We start from the raw sequence: 18,707 nt of genomic DNA, 5'->3' as shown, positions 1-18,707 counted from the left end.
AAAAAATTACAAATTTAAAAATCGCTAATTTTAGATATTTTTTCAATTTTTTTTATTTAAAAGTGCCATAACTTTTTTAAAAATGAACATATCAATATAATTCTTTTGTATATAGATGCTTAATATCATTACCTTTCATTTGGTATATTTTTTTTATAAATGTAACCCTTAACCTGCCCACAAGGGGGGATTTAAAATGACAACTTTTTTACAAAAAATTAATTTTTTTAACTTGAATTTTGAAAATGTTTCGGAAGGTCTGACACTTTTATATATATCTTAAATTAAAGTTAATGTAATATGCTTTATTATGAAAAAAAAAATTTTCAGACTTTATCTTATCTTCATGGTGAAAATGGCTACCGAATGCTATTTTTGTGTGAAAATTTTCGATTTTGTATTTTCCATTTTTAACTTTATTATGCTATAACTTTTTGAAAAATGAATGAATCATTACAATTTTTTTATGAGAAGTAGTATTTATATAGATCTTTCATTCGACATACTGTTTTTTTAAATCGGACCATTTCCCTAAATACAGGGGGGATTCAAAACATAAAAATGCATATAGAAAGTAGAACTTTTTCAACGTAACTTTTGAAAGTGTTCCGGAAGGTCTGACACTTTTATATATATCTTAAATTAAAGCTAATGTAATATACTTTATAATGGTAAAAAAAAATTTCGGACTTTATTTTATCTTCATGGTGAAAACAGACATTAAACTTAATAAAAAAAATACGATTTTTGTAAAAAAATTCTTTTTTATATTTTTAACTTTATAATGCTATAACTTCTCGAAAGATGTATGGATCAATATAATTCTTTTTTTTGTAGATGCATGATGTCTTTACCTATCATTTGGTATATTTTTTTTATAAATCTGACTTTTTACCTGCCTACAGGGGGGGATTCAAAATGACAACTTTTTCACAAAAAATTGACTTTTTCAACTTAAATTTTGAAAGTGTTCCGGAAGGTCTGACACTTTTATATATATCTTAAATTAAAGCTAATGTAATATGCTTTATCATGAAAAAAAAAAATTTCGGACTTTATCTTATCTTCATGGTGAAAATGGCTACCGAATGCTATTTTTGTGTGAAAATTTTCGATTTTGTATTTTCCATTTTTAACTTTATTATGCTATAACTTTTTGAAAAATGAATGAATCATTACAATTTTTTATGAGAAGTAGTATTTATATAGAACTTTCATTCGACATACTATTTTTTTAAATTGGACCATTTGCCTTAATACAAGGGGATTCAAAACTTACCAATGCATATAGAAAGTAGAACTTTCTCAACTTAATTTTGGAAAGCGTTCCGGAAATACTGATACTATTATATATATCTTAAATTAAATATTATATAATATACTTTATAAAATAAATTAGAATTTTGGACTTTATTTTGTCTTCACGATGAAAATGGTTACCAAATGCTATTATTGTGTGAAAATTCTCAATTTTATTTTTTACATTTTTAACTTTATAATGCTATAACTTATTGAAAAGTGTATTGATCAATATAATTTTTTTATGGGAAATTCTATTTTTTAATAATCCCATTTCATTCGACATACTTTATCTTAATCAGGATATTAATAAGGAACTAGCAGGTCATGAAGCTTTTGAAATAATCCACCAATTTTTTAAAATTAAACACTATCTAAAGATTTGCATCGAAGCGTTTATTTTTTATAGTGATTTTAATCACTGTCAGATATCATTATACTTGATCCATCTATACCACGTCACCACTGTGCCACGACCCCCCTGTGCTGGGTTTTTATACACGTTCGCCATAAAAGTAATAATTACTTTACGAATACTCCGAAAAAATTACAATACTAAATCCCAATAAATATTTATTCATATATTAAACTAACTAAATTATAAAAGAATTAAATAATATAATATAATAAAATAAATTACATCTATAGGGTCATTCCATGTGAAATCACCTAACGTGTATGATGCTATAGTTCAGAAATTTTTGACATTTTTATCGTAAACTTTTTAAAGGTCATTGACAACAAAATAATTTTTTTTTTTATTGTTTTTTTACAAGATAGCGCATATTTAATTATTAAAAACATGAAAAAACACCTTATGTTCTAGAGCCTATAACTTCACATCCAAATAAGTTATCACTGTGGAACTAGCACTGTTTTATTTATATTAAATAGTACTTCAATTTCATTCTGAAGTTTATGAATTTAAAATTTTTTTAACATCAAAATTTTGCAGTATTTTGACAGCAAAAAATATTTTAATAAATTTTTTTTTTCTTTCAGAAACTTTTAGTTATGTTCTTTTAACCCATATCATATTTAAATCGATTTATAAATGTTTTTGTATCATTTTACGGTCTTGAATAGTGTATGGTGCTAAAAATAGCCACATTTATCCTTTAGGCAATTAAATATCTGGAGAAAATTTGATAATGGAGACATAATTTTAACGTAACTTATAGAACTTACAAAATTTACAATTTGCGTATTAAAGAAAATCCACAGATCACGTAATTTTCAACATTTAATTTTTATTTTTTGTTAGCAACTATTTTTAAAATTATTATTTTGTTTAATAATAATGCAAGTACGAAACTGTCAATTAAGCCGTAGTCTTTATTATACATACGGTTTTCATTTTATCATATTACATCATAGTGACTTTTGTATCAATTTCTTCATGAATATGACAATATTAAAAAGCATTTAAAACTGGTTATGTATTTTTAAATGTGACAGGATTGTCCATATAAAATTACAATTGTGTGTCACCAAGTTGTCAAGTTAATGTGTACTTTTATTGTTGTGACTACTATAATATGTTAAAAAAATTCAAAATTAATAAACTTAAGAATGAAATTGAAGTACTATTTAATATGAGTAAAACAGTGTTAGTTCCACAGTGATAGCTTTTTGGATGTGAAGTTATTGGCTTTAGAACATAAGGTGTTTTTAATTATCTGGTAAAAAAACAATTTAAAAAAAAAAATATTTTTGTTGTCAATGACCTTTAAGAAGTTTATGATAAAAATGTCAAACATTTCTGAACAATAGCAGCACACACGTTAGGTCATTTTACATAGAATGATCTTATAGTAAAAATCACTATTGAAAGTTTTTTAATGATGTATATCTCACACAATATATTTATCATGTAATATTTACCTTGAATACAAAGGAAAGTGAGAATGAGGATTGTATATTAAGATGAGGTTGTATCTATGTAAATATTCACGTACGTATGATATTACAGCATTTTTCCCATTCTCGGATGACACTTCGGAATAACTATAAGTACTGATAAGCCATTATTATAAGATGGGACTATTGGTAACGCCTAATTATGAGGTGCAGACGAAGTGCATAACAGAAACACTCTTAAATATAGAGGATGAAGGTCGGTTATTGTATAGGAACGAACAAAGACTTGACTTGATACAGTAAAACGGATAGCGATAAACGAGTACTAAGACAGACGAATGACACAAAGCATAAGGCTACTGTAGTCGAATATTTACGATGATCTTTAGGTTTCAATAGTTTGAGATTGATTGCTAATTTCGCAATAAATATTTTTTATTGTCAATTCATCAGTCGCTAATAGTGAATACGTAGTCTGTGTGTTATTTTATAGTATATTTTGCTTATATTCTTTAATTAGTTGATTCTAGTTAAAATTATTAGATCATAACTTAATAATGAATGATAATATTTTATAAAGTGTACTGTTTGTACCGGAAATACAGAATTAAGGAAAACTAAGTGTGGTCACTATTATTGTACATTCTGTTTAAAGATATTTTCGCAATGTACGAAGTGTGGAAAGAACATCAAAAATGGTAATATTATTAATAATATTTAATTATTAGTTTCCATGCCAAGTTGAGAAAGTATTAATTTTTCTATAGTATGCTTTTTTTCTTTATGTGCCTGTTAACACTTTTTCTCAGCTCTCACCTTACCAATTTCTTTCAACGATACGTCAAAAGATTACAAATCGTATCTAGTCAAACACATTACCTTTATAAATTGAAAACATTTCCCTCATTCCCCATAAATGGGGGAAACTTTCAAAAAAATTACAAATTTAAAAATCGCTTAATGCAGAAGATAAAGTGTCGGGACAAATTTTTTTTTTCATTTTGTAGCACATATAATAAGCTTTAATTTGATATATGTTTAAAGGACGCAGTATTTCCGGAACATTTTCAAAAATTAAGTTGAAAAAGTTAGTTTTTGTAAAAAAGTTGCTATTTTGAATCTTCCCCAATGAGCAGGTTAAGTGTTAGATTTTCAAAAAAATGATATCAAATGAAAGGAAAATATCTAAGGTTTTAGAATAAAAAAAATTATGTTGATTTGTTGATTTTTCAAAAAGTTATGGAAGTTTAAAAAAAAAAAACCCAGCACAGGGGGGTCGCGGCACAGTGGTGACGTGGCATAGTTGGATCAAGTAAATGATATCTGACAGTGATTAAAATCACTATCAAAAATAAACGCTTCGATGCAAATCTTTAGATAGTGTTTAATTTTAAAAAAATTGGTGTTTTATTCCAAAAGCTACTTGATCTGCTGGTTCCTTATTAATATCNCAACAGATATATATAAAAAAAAAAAAGACATCATAGTAAAATTAATATCTTCTCCGTTTCGCACCGAAGCTAATAAATGATTATTTAACAAAAGAATTTTACATATATAATAATTTATACATTTATTATACGTTTTTAAATTAATTTTAGATATTTTTTTTAATTTTAATATGTATGTATTTTTATGAAAAAATCATTATTCAACAAAAGAATTGGGAGTAGTATTCAACGTATTTACTTACATTGATTAGACGACGGAGCTTCGATTACTGATGGAACAGAAGCTAGGTTTACACATAAAATAATTTATACATTTATTATAAGTTTTTAAATTAATTTTAGGTACTTTTTTTATTTTAATATGTATATTTTTATGAAAAAATTATTTATTTAACCATAGAATTGCGAGTAGTATTCAACGTATATACTTACATTGATTAGACGACGGAGCTTCGGTCACTGATGGAACAGAAGCTAGGTTTACACATAAAATAATTTATACAATTATTATACGTTTTTAAATTAATTTTAAATATTTTTTTTTATTTTAATATATATGTATTTTTAAGAAAAAAATATTTTTTTTTATTATCTTTCAATACAAAGTATTATTATAGCTTAACAATTAAATAAAATGAGAAAATAAAAAAGAAATAATAATAATTAAAAAAATAGTACAATTGACCTTACATCAATAAAATTACAGTAAAAATCGATAAATAAAAAAACCAGCTGAATGAATGAAAGAAATAACTAAAGAAATTACTTCGAGAGAAGTTGAGTTAAGGATAGTGTAACAATTAATAGGAGAGCTATTAAGATGAGATACATTATTAAATAAAATAGAACGATTACTTTCAAATGCACAGCAGTCAAAAATTATATGAGGAAAGTCGCAGAGAACTTCATCGACATGTTTGGGGCAGAAAGGAGAATTGTTAAGGGATATTTTTTACGAATGAAAAGGAAGGCGATTATGACCAAGTCTTAGTCGAGAAAAGGATAATATTTGGAATCGGTAGTGAGGAAGTTTATGGAACCAAAGATGATTTGGAATAGTTGGTGATATTGATTTGTGCCAAGCTGCGATGAGAGAGAGAGGAGAAGACCAATATTCTTGCTATGCTAGAAATATCGTCTTATTAAAGGGTGAAACGAAGTCAGATGAAGGAATATTGAGGGTAGGACGACGGGTGAATTTGGTANTGAGGAGAAGACCAATATTCTTGCTATGCTAGAAATATCGTCTTATTAAAGGGTGAAACGATGTCAGATGAAGGAATATTGAGGGTAGGACGACGGGTGAATTTGGTAAGTTTGGCTAAATGGTCAGCCTCCTCATTACCAAAAATACCCACATGACTAGGACACCATAAAAATTGATTTTTGTATTAGCTAAGAAAAGATTATAAATTAATGCTTTTATTTTAATAATAAGGAAAGATCTGCATTTTTTGAATGAATTAGAAGAGAGAGAAGAAAGGACTGATAAAGAGTCAGTAATATTAAAACATTAGAAATATTGAAGGATTGAATAAGCTCAAGGGCCGAAGAAATGGCATAACACTCAGTAGTAAAAAAACAAGATTGTGAAGGGAGAATATCTGAGAATTTAATATTAAGAATAGGAATAAAGAAAGAGAAACCAGCGGATTTAGAGCTTACTGAACCATCAGTAAATATAAGACGATAATTGGAGAAATTAGAGAATAAGAACTCATTGAATAGATTATTAACAAAATTAATAGGGAGAGATTGTAATTGCAGTTTTGAATAAGAAAAAAAGTGATGGTTAAAGTGAATAGGTGGGCAATAAATAAGAGCCAGGAAGGAGACATCATAAATAGGCAAGCGATTTAAAGATGTGATTATCATATTAAGGTACGGAGTAGAAATCGAAGAGATTGAAGCAAGTAAAGGAAGAGTTTTGGGAACATAGCGCCAAACTGTGCATAGAGAATGAAAATTATGAAATGTCGAGTTGGCAGAATAGGATAACTGTTTAGTAAGAAATTTACAAGCTAGGAGTCGAGAACGAACTTCGATGGGGGGACAAGCGCATTCCACTTCTAAACTTATATTTGGGGTAGAGTAAACGGCGCCTAAGATAGTACGTAAGCAAGAAGTCATAAGGGAATTAAGCTTATTACGGTGCACGGTGGAGGCAGAGGAATATAAAAATGAACCATAATCTACTTTGGAACGTATAAGAGATTTAAATACAAGAAGAAGTGAAGAGGGGTTGGATCCCCACCAAGTCCCTGCTATAGAACGTAACAAGTTTGACCAACGTCATAAAGTGAAAATCAGGTACTTAAAATGTGGCATCCAACGAAGTTTTTGGTCAAGCTTAAGGCCAAGGTAAGTGACACAATCATAGTAGGATAAACTAATATTATCAAGATAAATATTCGGAATTTGAAGAATGTTAAAATTAATTAAAATGAAGATTACGATAATAAAATAAAGAAAATATAAATTTACACATCAAAATAGGAATATTGAGGGAAAGAAGACGAGAAATAAGTAAAGGTATATGAACAGAATCACAAGCACCATGAATATCTACAAAGGCAGCTGCAGTAAAAAGGCGGTTACAAAGAAAATGATAAACAGACCCAACTAAGGAAGATAAACATTCCATAGTGCCTACACCGCGTCAAAAGCCAAACATGTTTTTTGGTAATAGAGAATTGGCTTCAAGAAACCAATCGAGGCGAGTTTTTAAAATAAACTCAGTTATTTTGCATAAGGAAGAAGAAAGAGCAATAGGACGGTATGCAGGGCTTGAAGCACCACTTTTAGGAATAGGAATGACTTTAAAGGTTTTCCAGGATTCAGGGATGATATTATTAAGCCATAAATCATTTAAAATAGATAAGAGTATATCAAATGCTTTAATTGGAAGGTGTTTGAGCATTAAAAGAGAAATACTATCTAAGCCAGCTGCAGAGGATTTTCTAGAGGAAATAGCTAAGGAGAGTTTATAACGACTGAAAGGGGATGAAAGGAAGTTAGTATTATTATGCGGCACATGAGTTGCGAAATATGAATTAGATTCATCAAGATTCGCAACGTATGGTGGTGCCACTTTATCGCAAAAGTTGTCAAACCAGTCATTATTGGTAGCTGATATGGGGCGGATTATACATTTTTTTAACTTTTAGCTAAGGCCCGAAATTCAGAGATAGACGAGGAAGGATGTAACTTAGAACACATATTAACGCATGAGTCTTTCTTAGCTTTTTTCAAAACTTTGGTGGTATTTAATGACGATTTTTAATACAACATAAAGTCATAAAGAGAACCTGACGCTCTATATTTTTGGAAATAAAAGGATTTGGTTTTGACTGCTATTGTGCAGGAAGAATTCCGCCAAGGGTGAGAAGAACTAAAACGTTTATTAGACGAACGTTTGGTTGGTTAAAAAAAACATTATTCAACAAAAGAATTGCGAGTAGTATTCAACGTATATACTTACATTGATTAGCCGACGGAGCTTCGGTCAGTGATGGAACAGAAGCTAGGTTTACACATAAAATAATTTATACATTTATTATACGTTTTTAAATTAATTTTAGGTATTTTAATATGTATGTATTTTTATGAAAAAATCATTATTCAACAAAAGAATTGCGAGTAGTATTCAACGTATATACTTACATTGATTAGACGACGAAGCTTCGGTTACTGATGGAACAGAAGCTAGGTTTACACATAAAATAATTTATACATTTATTATACGTTTTTAAATTAATTTTTAAATTAATTTTTTTTATTTATTGAAAATATATATATATTTATGCAATCTATATTATATGTAATTTTAGTTTAGATATAAATATGAGAATGTATTGGTTTTACCATGTTTTTTTTTTGACAGTTACCACTTTTTCTCAGCTCTCACCATACCAATTTCTTTCAACGATACGTCAAAAGATTACAAATCGTATCTAGTCAAACACATTTCCTTCATAAATTGAAAACATTTCCCTCATTCCCCATAAAGGGGGGAAACTTTCAAAAAAATTACAAATTTAAAAATCGCTTATTTTTTTAATTTTTTTTACTAAAAACTGCCATAACTTTTTCAAAAATGAACATATCATTATAATTTTTTTTTTTATAGATGCTTGATGTCTTTACCTATCATTTAGTATATTTTTTTTTATACATTTAACCCTTTACCTATCCACAGAGGGGGATTTAAAATGACACCTTTTTCTACTTAACTTTTGAAAATGTTCCAAAAAGTCTGACACTTTTATATATATTTCAAATTGAAGCTAATGTAATGAACTTTATTATGGAAAAAAAAATTTTCGGACTTTATTTTATCTTCGTGGTGAAAATGGTTACTGAATGCTATTATTGTCTGAAAATTCTCGATTTTATTTTTTATATTTCTAACTTTATAATTCTATAACTTTTTGAAAAGTGTATGGATCAATACAATTTTTTCATGAGAAATAATATTTATATATATCTTTCATTCGACATACTTTTTTTTTTAAATAACCTTTCCTTTTATATATTTATATATTATAAGTATTACATTTATAAATCATAAAACTTGTAATCAGGATATAAGTAAGGAAATTGGAGATGTAAGTTTTGAAATAATCTACCAATTTTTCAAATTAAACACTATCTAAAGATTTGCGTCGAAATTTTTTATGATAGTAATTTTAAACACTGTCAGATATCATTATACTTGATCCAACTATGCCACATCACCACTTTCCCACGACCCCCCTGTGCTGTGTTTTTTATTTTTATGTGTGTCAATGGAAATTCTCAGCTTTCACTGGACCGATTAAATACTTTATAAATACTTNGACCCTTCTGTGCTGTGTTTTTTATTTTTATGTGTGTCAATGGAAATTCTCAGCTTTCACTGGACCGATTAAATACTTTATAAATACTTTTGTTTGAACCCTGATTATCCATTTTACTTTGTATTATAAGAATCATGGAAAATGATTCGTTATTGAATAAATATGTTTGCATATTATTATAATATAATGCAATTGTGATCGACTATAGAATATTGTTATTATTTCGTATTTTTTGGTAAAATATTTATATATCCATACAAAATTTAGTGATTATCATGATATTTTCTATATTTAATTTTTATTTTATAAGATTATTTTCCAACATGATGTTTCATTCCAATATTTAAACATTGACTCAACCCCGCGTCGCTTAGTGATACACCGTGCCCCGCCACTCATGTCGCCTTTATCAACCATCATCCTACTTTCAGTAAATGACTAACCAGCACCGCGTTTCATACGCCTCAGGGCAAAGTGTTGCAAGGCCAACGACGACCCGCCACAAATGATACGCCGAGTCTTCTTCCCTTGACAACGGTAACAACGTCGAGGATGTTCGCCACCGGTAGCACGACCGCACTTGACCAGGCGATCCGCACCGTCTCTCCTTCAACGCTGCTAATTTTTGGACTCTTGAGGATCATATCGGACACCACGTCGCCGACGCCAGAGAAAGTGCCGCGATATTATATGAAGATTATTATTTACTGTATTCGTCTATTCGGTTTGTCTGTTTTTTAAATACCAGAAGTTGCTTATTAATAAACGGTCCACGGGTAACCCTTAAAACCAGTGTCGACTACATTATTCCAGTAATGCGTTTCTAACATTTTTATTAAATAACTAACGAACATTTTCAATAATCATTTTATCACGATATCGATATATTTCGATATCACAATCAAAAATCTAAAAATTATTTGACGATATCGACATCTAGAACAATATTGTTGACTAACCCTATAATATAAGTATATAATATATTAATGTATTATATACCTAAAATGTTAATACTAATGCAAGTTTATAAATATTATGTTTTATTATAACTAATTTATTTAAGCAGAGTGTTCAGTATGTAAGGAAACAGGTTAATTGTTACAAACAACGAGAAAAATAGAAACCCGTTTCCTTAATTACTGAACACCTCATACAATGTGTATTACCTTTTGATTTACAGCTCTTACAATATATTTTACCGGAACTATTGAGTAGATCTTTCAGCCCCAGACACTCTGAACAGTCTTTAAATAGTAAATTTATATTATTTATAGTATAATAACATTTTTTTATAATTGAACAGTTTACTAAATTATAACTTTTGAAATTATTGAAAAATAATTTTTAATTTCTTGTTTTAGAGACATAACAAGACAATAACGATTTATTTTATGCATTTTTATTAGAGATAATTATTTAATTTACACTTACATAAATATTTTACTGTATCAAAACAAAATATAAACCTGAATTAAAATTACACCGAACATTTGTCATTATAAACCACTTAAATACTAATATTTTTATCTTAACTAGTTAGCTTTTTACTTTTAGAAGAAAGTAATTCCTATAGAAATTTTATAATAAGTAATAAGTTTTTTGAATAAAAAAAATCCAAAAAGTACACTTTATCTGAAAAATTACGCGATGAATATAACATATTAGAGAGGATAATGCCCATGAATCCTCCTTAGAGGATTATAATAGCTTTACCTATTGTTATAAAACATAAGAAAAATAATAAACTACACTAAATATGTGCGTTAGACCAAGTGTCTTATTCTTAAAGCTTTTAAAAAGAAAATATATAATCTTGTTCTATTTAAATTTACAGATAAATAATAAATGTTATAGTTAAGTTTAGATCTCATATTTAATATTATCAATAATATTACCAATTGTGAAATATTTTCCACACGCCTGACATTGAGTAAAATATGGTAAACACGTTTTACAATATATATGAGAACACGATACTTGGTGTAATTCTATATTGCTCTTACAAACAATACAATCTATAAAATATTAACTTAAATAAGGAAATATCTATGAATTTAATATGTTTTTATAAGAAATAATTATTTAGATTATACTAACTTAATACATCTTTTCCTATAATCATATAAAAATATAAACCTTAATTAAAATAACACTGAATACCTAAAACTTAGTTTAAACATTTTTCTTTTAACAAATATCAAAAATTATAAAATAATTAATTAATCATCTAATATAATTTTTAATTAGAATCAATTAACTAAAGATAATAATTACATCAATGGTCAGTTAATTGCCAATTTAATACTAAATAGATTTTTATCAAAATCAAATTCGTATTCAGGCAGTTTTATATAAATTCAAATTTATTCAAAATACATTTAATTTAATTAAAGACATTAAAAGAAGAGTATGTACACTAGGGTGACCCTTAGCTACATGAGAGGTTCTTTTTTTAATATTTGTAAGTGCCACCCCCTAGAGTTATTCGAATACATGAAAAAATAAATTGTACAAAACTTGGAGACGATTAGTCAACTCTAAGACGTGCCCCAAGAGGGTTAAAAATAATCCCCCAAGGGTGATGTTTTAGTTTTTTATGTCTATCTCAAAAATTTTAGCTTTTGCGAAAATGTTTATTGGGAATTTTTTGTAGGTATACAATTTTTCTATAAAAAGTATATATACAAAAATTTTCGAAAATTTCTTAATTAGCCCTAAAAAAATAAAAACGTATATGTTCTATTCTCACCATCAAAATTGTTAATTTATAAATCGTTCATTGTAAAAACAAAAAAATTCATTTAACCGTTGTTTTAAATTTAATTTTCTATACATTTTTAATTCGGCATTTTTTCTATTATTTACTATTCAAAACTTACAATTTTTTTAATTTTAAATTTAAAACAAACACATCAGAGTAAAATTAATACCGTCTCAGCTTCACATTGAAGCTAAAATAATGTTAACTTACAAATTTATATACAACTAGAAACTATTAAAAAAAAAAAAACGCACTAAAAAAATTTACTACATATTTTAAATAATTTATCTTTTTTAAAATTCTTGGCATAATGTGCTTTTATTGCAATTAGGAAAACAACGCCGGTATTCTGTAACAATCTGTAATAGGTACTGTTTTTGTGCTTCGTCTTTTGTTAAAATATTATTATACTCTTCTATGAGTTTGACGCCCCTCTCTGCCAAATCATTTATAACTTTTAAAATGTTTACTATTATTTTTCTTCTGATATATTGACTGTTGTCTTTCCACAACAAAGGATTGATATTTAAAAAATCTGTTTCAATGTCATATCTTTCAAACATTTTTTTTGACTCAGTTGAAATAAAATCATCTATACTTTTATTTTTTAAATCATAAATTTCATTTACTCCTATTACTATACGTTTGTTTGTACATGGATCTTCTTCCCGATTATTTAATGAGTTTACCATTTTAATTTTAGTATCTTCACATAAATCATCATCAAAAAATGCTAATGCTGCCGATTCGGATATTAAGTACCATAAGTGACCCAAAAATTTTTTTTTAAAACTACTTTAGAAATATCTTTATCTATTGGTTCATAATTAATTATATTTTTAATAAATTGTACATCTAAATTTGGCGCTAATGCGCTAATTGGTGCACTAAACCATTGTTTAATATATAAACTTGTAATAAAAATACATAATGAACGAATATTTAACTCTTTGATTGACAATTCAAATTGGCCCCGAAACAAAAAAAATTTCAAACAATAAATGGCCTTGGCCATCTAACGAGCATGATGGATTGGGCCAGGAATTTTAAAATAAATTTTATGCAAATTTTAGGGCGTGATATTTTATACTTACCATGCATTTATGAAATCATATTGAAAAGCGTTTTTNACATCGCATTTATGAAATCATATTGAAAAGCGTTTTTGAAGTAAAATTTAATACGTCATCTGAACCAAATGTTCCTATTTTCAATAAATTCCAAAAGTCTTGGCAAAATATAAATAAAATAAATTACTTAAGTGGAATAGAAGATACTGTTATTTTAGAAAAGTTAAAAATAAAAAAAAACGATATTTAAAAATTTAATTTTGAACAATTACAAAAATACCAACCTCGAATTGACTTTTAGAATTTGATATAATATTTTTTGGTGAAACACCTTTACATAGAATTTATTTTAAAATTCCTGGCCCAATCCATCATGATCGTTGGATAGCCAAGACCATTTATTGTTTGAAAATGTTTTTTGTTTGGGGCCAATTTGAATTGTCAATCAAAGAATTAAATAATATTCGTTCATTATGTATTTTTATTACAAGTTTATAAAATTTCTGGTTGTATAAATTTGTAAGTTAACATTATTTTAGCTTCAATGTGAAACTGAGACGGTATTAATTTTACACTGATGTGTTTTTTTTAATTAAAATTAAAACAATTGTAGGATTTGAATAGTAAATAATAGAAAAAATGTAAAGAAAATTAAATTTAAAACAACGGTTAAATGAATTTTTTTGTTTTTACAATGAACGATTTATAAATTAACAATTTCAACGGTAAGAATAGAACATATACATTTTTATTTTTTTAGGGTTAAATAAGAACTTTTCGAAAATTTTTGTATATATACTTTTTATAGAAAAATTGTATACCTACAAAAAAGTCCAAATAAACTTTTTTGCAAAATCTAAATTTTTTGAGATAGATAAAAAAAAAACTAAAAAATCACCCTTGGGGGGTTATTTTAACCCTCTTGGGGCACGTCTTTGTAATATTATATTATTACTTATAATATTAAAATATTATATTATGTTATCTTTTGTACAATTCATATATTATGAATTCACAAGATCACCAAAACAGGGTTCCCTTATTTAAAACTTAAAATAATCAATAAATTAGGCAATTAAATCTGATTATCGTACAGATTCAAAGTCACGCCTATGTGTGGGTTTTTAATTAGCTACAGCCAATCACATTTAACTATTAATTAAGATCTACAGTTTCTAAGATCACACTAGGGATCGCTACAGGACCCTCGTCTACTATAAAAACCCATTTTTTCCTATTAAAATCAGTTCTTTCGGCGATTTTAAGATACACAAAATCTGCGACACTTTATTCAAGATTCTTACTCTCTGGGACTTAGTCGATTTTTTAATTTATTTGGACTTAGAATATTTTTCTTTAAAACTAAATGACACTTAGGGATTTTAAAGTGAATTTTGTTTTGGTGAATCTTTTAATTTAATTTAATTTGTTCATTAAATAATAATGTTTTATTTTTATCATGGAAATAAATGTCAATTAATATTTTAAAACAAAACATTTTTTTTAATATATAATAAAACCGAATCAACTCTAATTTTCTCAGTTAATGATAAATATTTATTATATGACTAAGTGTATTGCAATCCTAAACTTATTGGGTAGCTAATCTTTTAAGGTTTAATGTCTTTGTTCTAACGAACATCGCGCCGGCAGACAGCACAGAGAAACTTACGAATATATGTTTTAATGTTTAATTTTTGTCTTGGCGATTATTGTGCCGCATCCTTTCAAGGTGCTTTATTTTAGCCCCGGGACACATTGGGCCACCACAATTCCGCCTTGACAAATCTTTTACATAGATATAAATATTTCTGAATCTTGTATTGGCCAGGCCAGAGGAAAATTGAAGAAAATATTGGTGTTGATCTCTCAATAAAATATAATCTCTCAAACAATATACTCATTCTACAAAGTCAACTAAAGATACATTATTTGATTATAATTATAAAAATATAGAGTGTATAGAATCTCCTGCATATAATAATACAGTCATAGATTTTGTGTAACGGTTTCGCATTATTTATAATTAAACGCTTTTTTCTCAAACAGTTTATTTACTGTCGAACTCAAAGTGTACAATGTGTGAAATACAGTGTGAACTCATAATCAACATTGGATTGTCTAAAATAAGCATTACGTTACGTGGGATACGAGGTAAGTACAAATTTAAATTTCCGCTTTCAAATTTTTAAATTTTATAAATAAGGCGCACCCTAATGTACACCCAGTTTGGTAAAAAATTCATATCATGTAATTAATTAGTATAGTTATCATCTATATTTGTCCCAACTATGCTACGTCCATACTGAGCCACAACCTCACTTTGCTACCGTTTTTATTGTCTATATATATGCTATAAAACTCGTTACTACTGAACCGATTTTGTTTAAAATTATTAAAACGATACGTAAAAAGATCATAAAACGTATCAAGTTATAGCAATCAGACAGACTGTAAGAGCTTTATAAAAAGTAGTAAAAAAAAATTGTTTTATTGAAATATAAAAAATAAATTATAAATGTTATTGGTGATTTTAGATCTTATATTGAATATTATTAATAATATTACCATTTTTGATGTTCTTTCCACACTTCGTACATTGCGAAAATATCTTTAAACAGATTGTACAATAATAGTGACCACACTTAGTTTTCTTTAATTCTGTATTTCCGGTACAAACAGTACACTCTATAAAATATTATCATTCATTATTAAGTTATGATCTAATAATTTTAACTAGAATCAACTAATTAAAGAATATAAGCAAAATATACTATAAAATAACACACAGACTACGTATTCACTATTAGCGACTGATGAATTGACAATAAAAAATATTTATTGCGAAATTAGCAATCAATCTCAAACTATTGAAACCTAAAGATCATCATAAATATTCGACTACAGTAGTCTTATGTTTTGTGTCATTTATAAACGTCTCAGTACTCGGTTATCTCTAACCGGCTTACTATATCAAGTCTTTGTTCATTCCTTTACTTTTACCTACTTTCATTCTATACATTAAAGTGTGTTTGTGTCTTGCACTTTGTCTGCACCTTATTCCGAGACGTTAACTCTTGTCCCTTTTTATAACAATGGCCATTCTGCACCTATAGTTAATCTAGAGAATTATTTCCTTGGTGATCTTTATTATAGATGTAATTTATTTTATTCTATTGATTCTTATAAATATGTGATTGTAATTCTAAATTCTATGGCTATAAAAAAATAAGTTTATATAGTTTTATTACCAGGCGCAAATGAGAAATCAACATCTAATACTAATATAATCACACATATAGTAAGTGATTTCTAAAAAGAAAAATTATTTAATTTTTACATAAAATTTATATTATGAAGTAGTACATACCATTTTAAGAATTTTTTGGTGATGGATTTCAATAGTCTATGTGAAATTTTAGTTTTTAAACTGTAAAATATAACAGAGTTGAATAAAATAAAAAATAATTGGTTGATTGAAAATACATGAATCTATTTTATTTTAGGAAAAATATGCTATTTAATTTATTTGACTCATAGTTTTTATTTATTTATTATTATTAGTTATGAAATATGTATTTCAAAAACATATTTTAATGGCATTCCACAGACACTAAATTTTGTTAAATTTTTTTTATAAAATTATTTTAGGAATTTTATGGTGCAATTGTATTTTAATATTTATTATATATTAAAATATTGAAGAATTTGACAATACAAGAAAATTACTAAACGATATCCAACTCTCAAATTGTTTTTTTAAATGATAGAGCTTGGCGATATAACTTTGGGAATATTTTTGACAAAGATTTTAAGTAATTTTAAATAATTTTATGAAAAAATCATTATTTAACAGAAAAATATGGAGTAATATACTTAATAAATCACAATGTATTTACAAATATAGTTAATAACATATACAAAAATAGTATTCAAACATCAACAATTTTGTTATATTTGTAGCGAGGTGTAATATATAGAAGTAATAAACACTTTTACGATTTAATAACAACTATACTATATTACAACGAACTAACAAATAACAGCGAGAGACGAAGCGCGTTTAAGACAGAATGCGTAAGTGATTGACTGATCGACTGACTGACTGGAGCGACGATCTTGCCGTTAAATAGTCAGAGGAATCTTCTAGAGGCGGCGTCGGAACTCTCTAGACATTCGACCGCCACACGCTTATGTAGAACGACGAATCTTCTAGAGGCGGCGGCGGCCGAACATTCTAGAATATTCGACCGCCACATATTTAATAATTTAATTTTTTTTTTTGAAAATCCACTGCTATTTATGGATTTATAAATAATTTTTTGATAAATTTTTATATTATTTACCATTTTTAATTCTAGAGGTGGCTTTTGAATAACAAATGATACGATCACATTTGCATGTGCCCACATCTCTATCTCCCATAACATCATTGTACCGTTTTATAGACATATATATATATATTTATAACACAGTGACATACAACAATACTAATAGGAGGGCGTATATCGAAGAATGAGAAGACGAAGACAAAAAGAAGAAAAAAAATATTGGGTCCTTCCAATTTTAAAAACTACATTTTCTTCAAGTCATTATATTACCTTATACCCGAAACTTAGGGATCATGACGAAAAATTTTTCAATTATTTTCGAATGTCACTTAAATCATTTGATGATCTGTTGGATCTAATTAAAAACGAATTGGAAGCAAATAATAATTGTAAGACTCTGACTTTGACTATTAAATGTACTTATAACAAATTTGTTCAATATGAAAACAACAGGATTTGTAATAATTAACTTATATTAACAATAGACCAGTATTTTACTAAGAAATTTGAAATTTGAAAGAAATTTTGTTATTATAATTTTTTTTATCCGATTAACCGTTCGTCTGTTACAGCTTGTTAAAGTTAAGTGATTTTAGGCCAAATTTCTATTGCCATTTTACTGTATTAAATACAGAAGTCATTATTTTTATTTGCTGTTGCGTAAACCAAATTTTATTGATCAAGTTATGACAGGTAAATTAGCTATAAAAATTTACTACGCACTAAATGAGTGATAACAATAATAGATTTAAACCGGGTTTTCGGTGTATTATTAATAGCGAAATCTATGGTTTTGCAAGACTAAAGGATCTAACAAAAGTACCGATTGCACTGCCACCGATATTATGAAACGTAATAAATGAAAATATTTTTTCTCGAAGTCAAAATCTTTAAACAATTATAAAACGTAAACGTTTGTTTGGATAAAAAAAATTATAAGAACACAATTGTTTGTAATTTTTTTTTCCTATCATATTATCAAATCAAAAATAGTGGTATCCCTTTAAAAAAATTATAAATAAACATTTTTATTCCTGAAGGGATAAAAAAAATTTTTATTGAACATCATATTATTGTAGAGTTTTATAAACTTAATA

General features: G+C 27.0%; 1 protein-coding gene across 16 annotated transcripts in view; it reads right to left on the bottom strand.

Annotated features, from left to right (window-relative positions):
- LOC126897464 (uncharacterized) overlaps window positions 1-18,005 on the bottom strand; it is a 23,580-nt gene extending 5,575 nt beyond the window's left edge. The window contains exons 1-12 of one of the 16 annotated variants that reach the window (XM_050671084.1): window positions 17,179-18,002; window positions 16,650-16,709; window positions 16,287-16,497; window positions 15,848-15,967; window positions 11,546-11,560; window positions 11,344-11,463; window positions 10,880-10,914; window positions 10,615-10,692; window positions 8,274-8,315; window positions 8,092-8,133; window positions 5,043-5,084; window positions 4,853-4,894 (exon numbers count right to left, since the gene is read on the bottom strand). In XM_050671084.1, the coding sequence (XP_050527041.1) occupies window positions 4,853-4,894; window positions 5,043-5,084; window positions 8,092-8,133; window positions 8,274-8,315; window positions 10,615-10,692; window positions 10,880-10,914; window positions 11,344-11,375 (313 nt within the window). In that variant the 5' untranslated portion in view covers window positions 11,376-11,463; window positions 11,546-11,560; window positions 15,848-15,967; ... (1 more) ...; window positions 16,650-16,709; window positions 17,179-18,002. Of the gene's footprint in view, window positions 1-4,852; window positions 4,895-5,042; window positions 5,085-8,091; window positions 8,134-8,273; window positions 8,316-10,614; window positions 10,693-10,879; window positions 10,915-11,343; window positions 11,464-11,545; window positions 11,561-15,847; window positions 15,968-16,286; window positions 16,498-16,530; window positions 16,592-16,649; window positions 16,812-17,178 lie in introns of those variants that run through there. The other 15 variants (XM_050671073.1, XM_050671089.1, XM_050671085.1 and 12 more) reach the window with 15 other exon arrangements.
- Window positions 18,006-18,707: the final 702 nt, after the last annotated feature.

Source organism: Daktulosphaira vitifoliae, unplaced genomic scaffold (assembly GCF_025091365.1).
Source record: "Daktulosphaira vitifoliae isolate Bord-2020 unplaced genomic scaffold, ASM2509136v1 Scaffold_2, whole genome shotgun sequence".
In the NCBI taxonomy this organism is placed as follows: domain Eukaryota; kingdom Metazoa; phylum Arthropoda; class Insecta; order Hemiptera; family Phylloxeridae; genus Daktulosphaira; species Daktulosphaira vitifoliae.
Note: the sequence above shows the minus strand (reverse complement) of the source record. Positions and strands in the feature narration are given on the sequence as shown.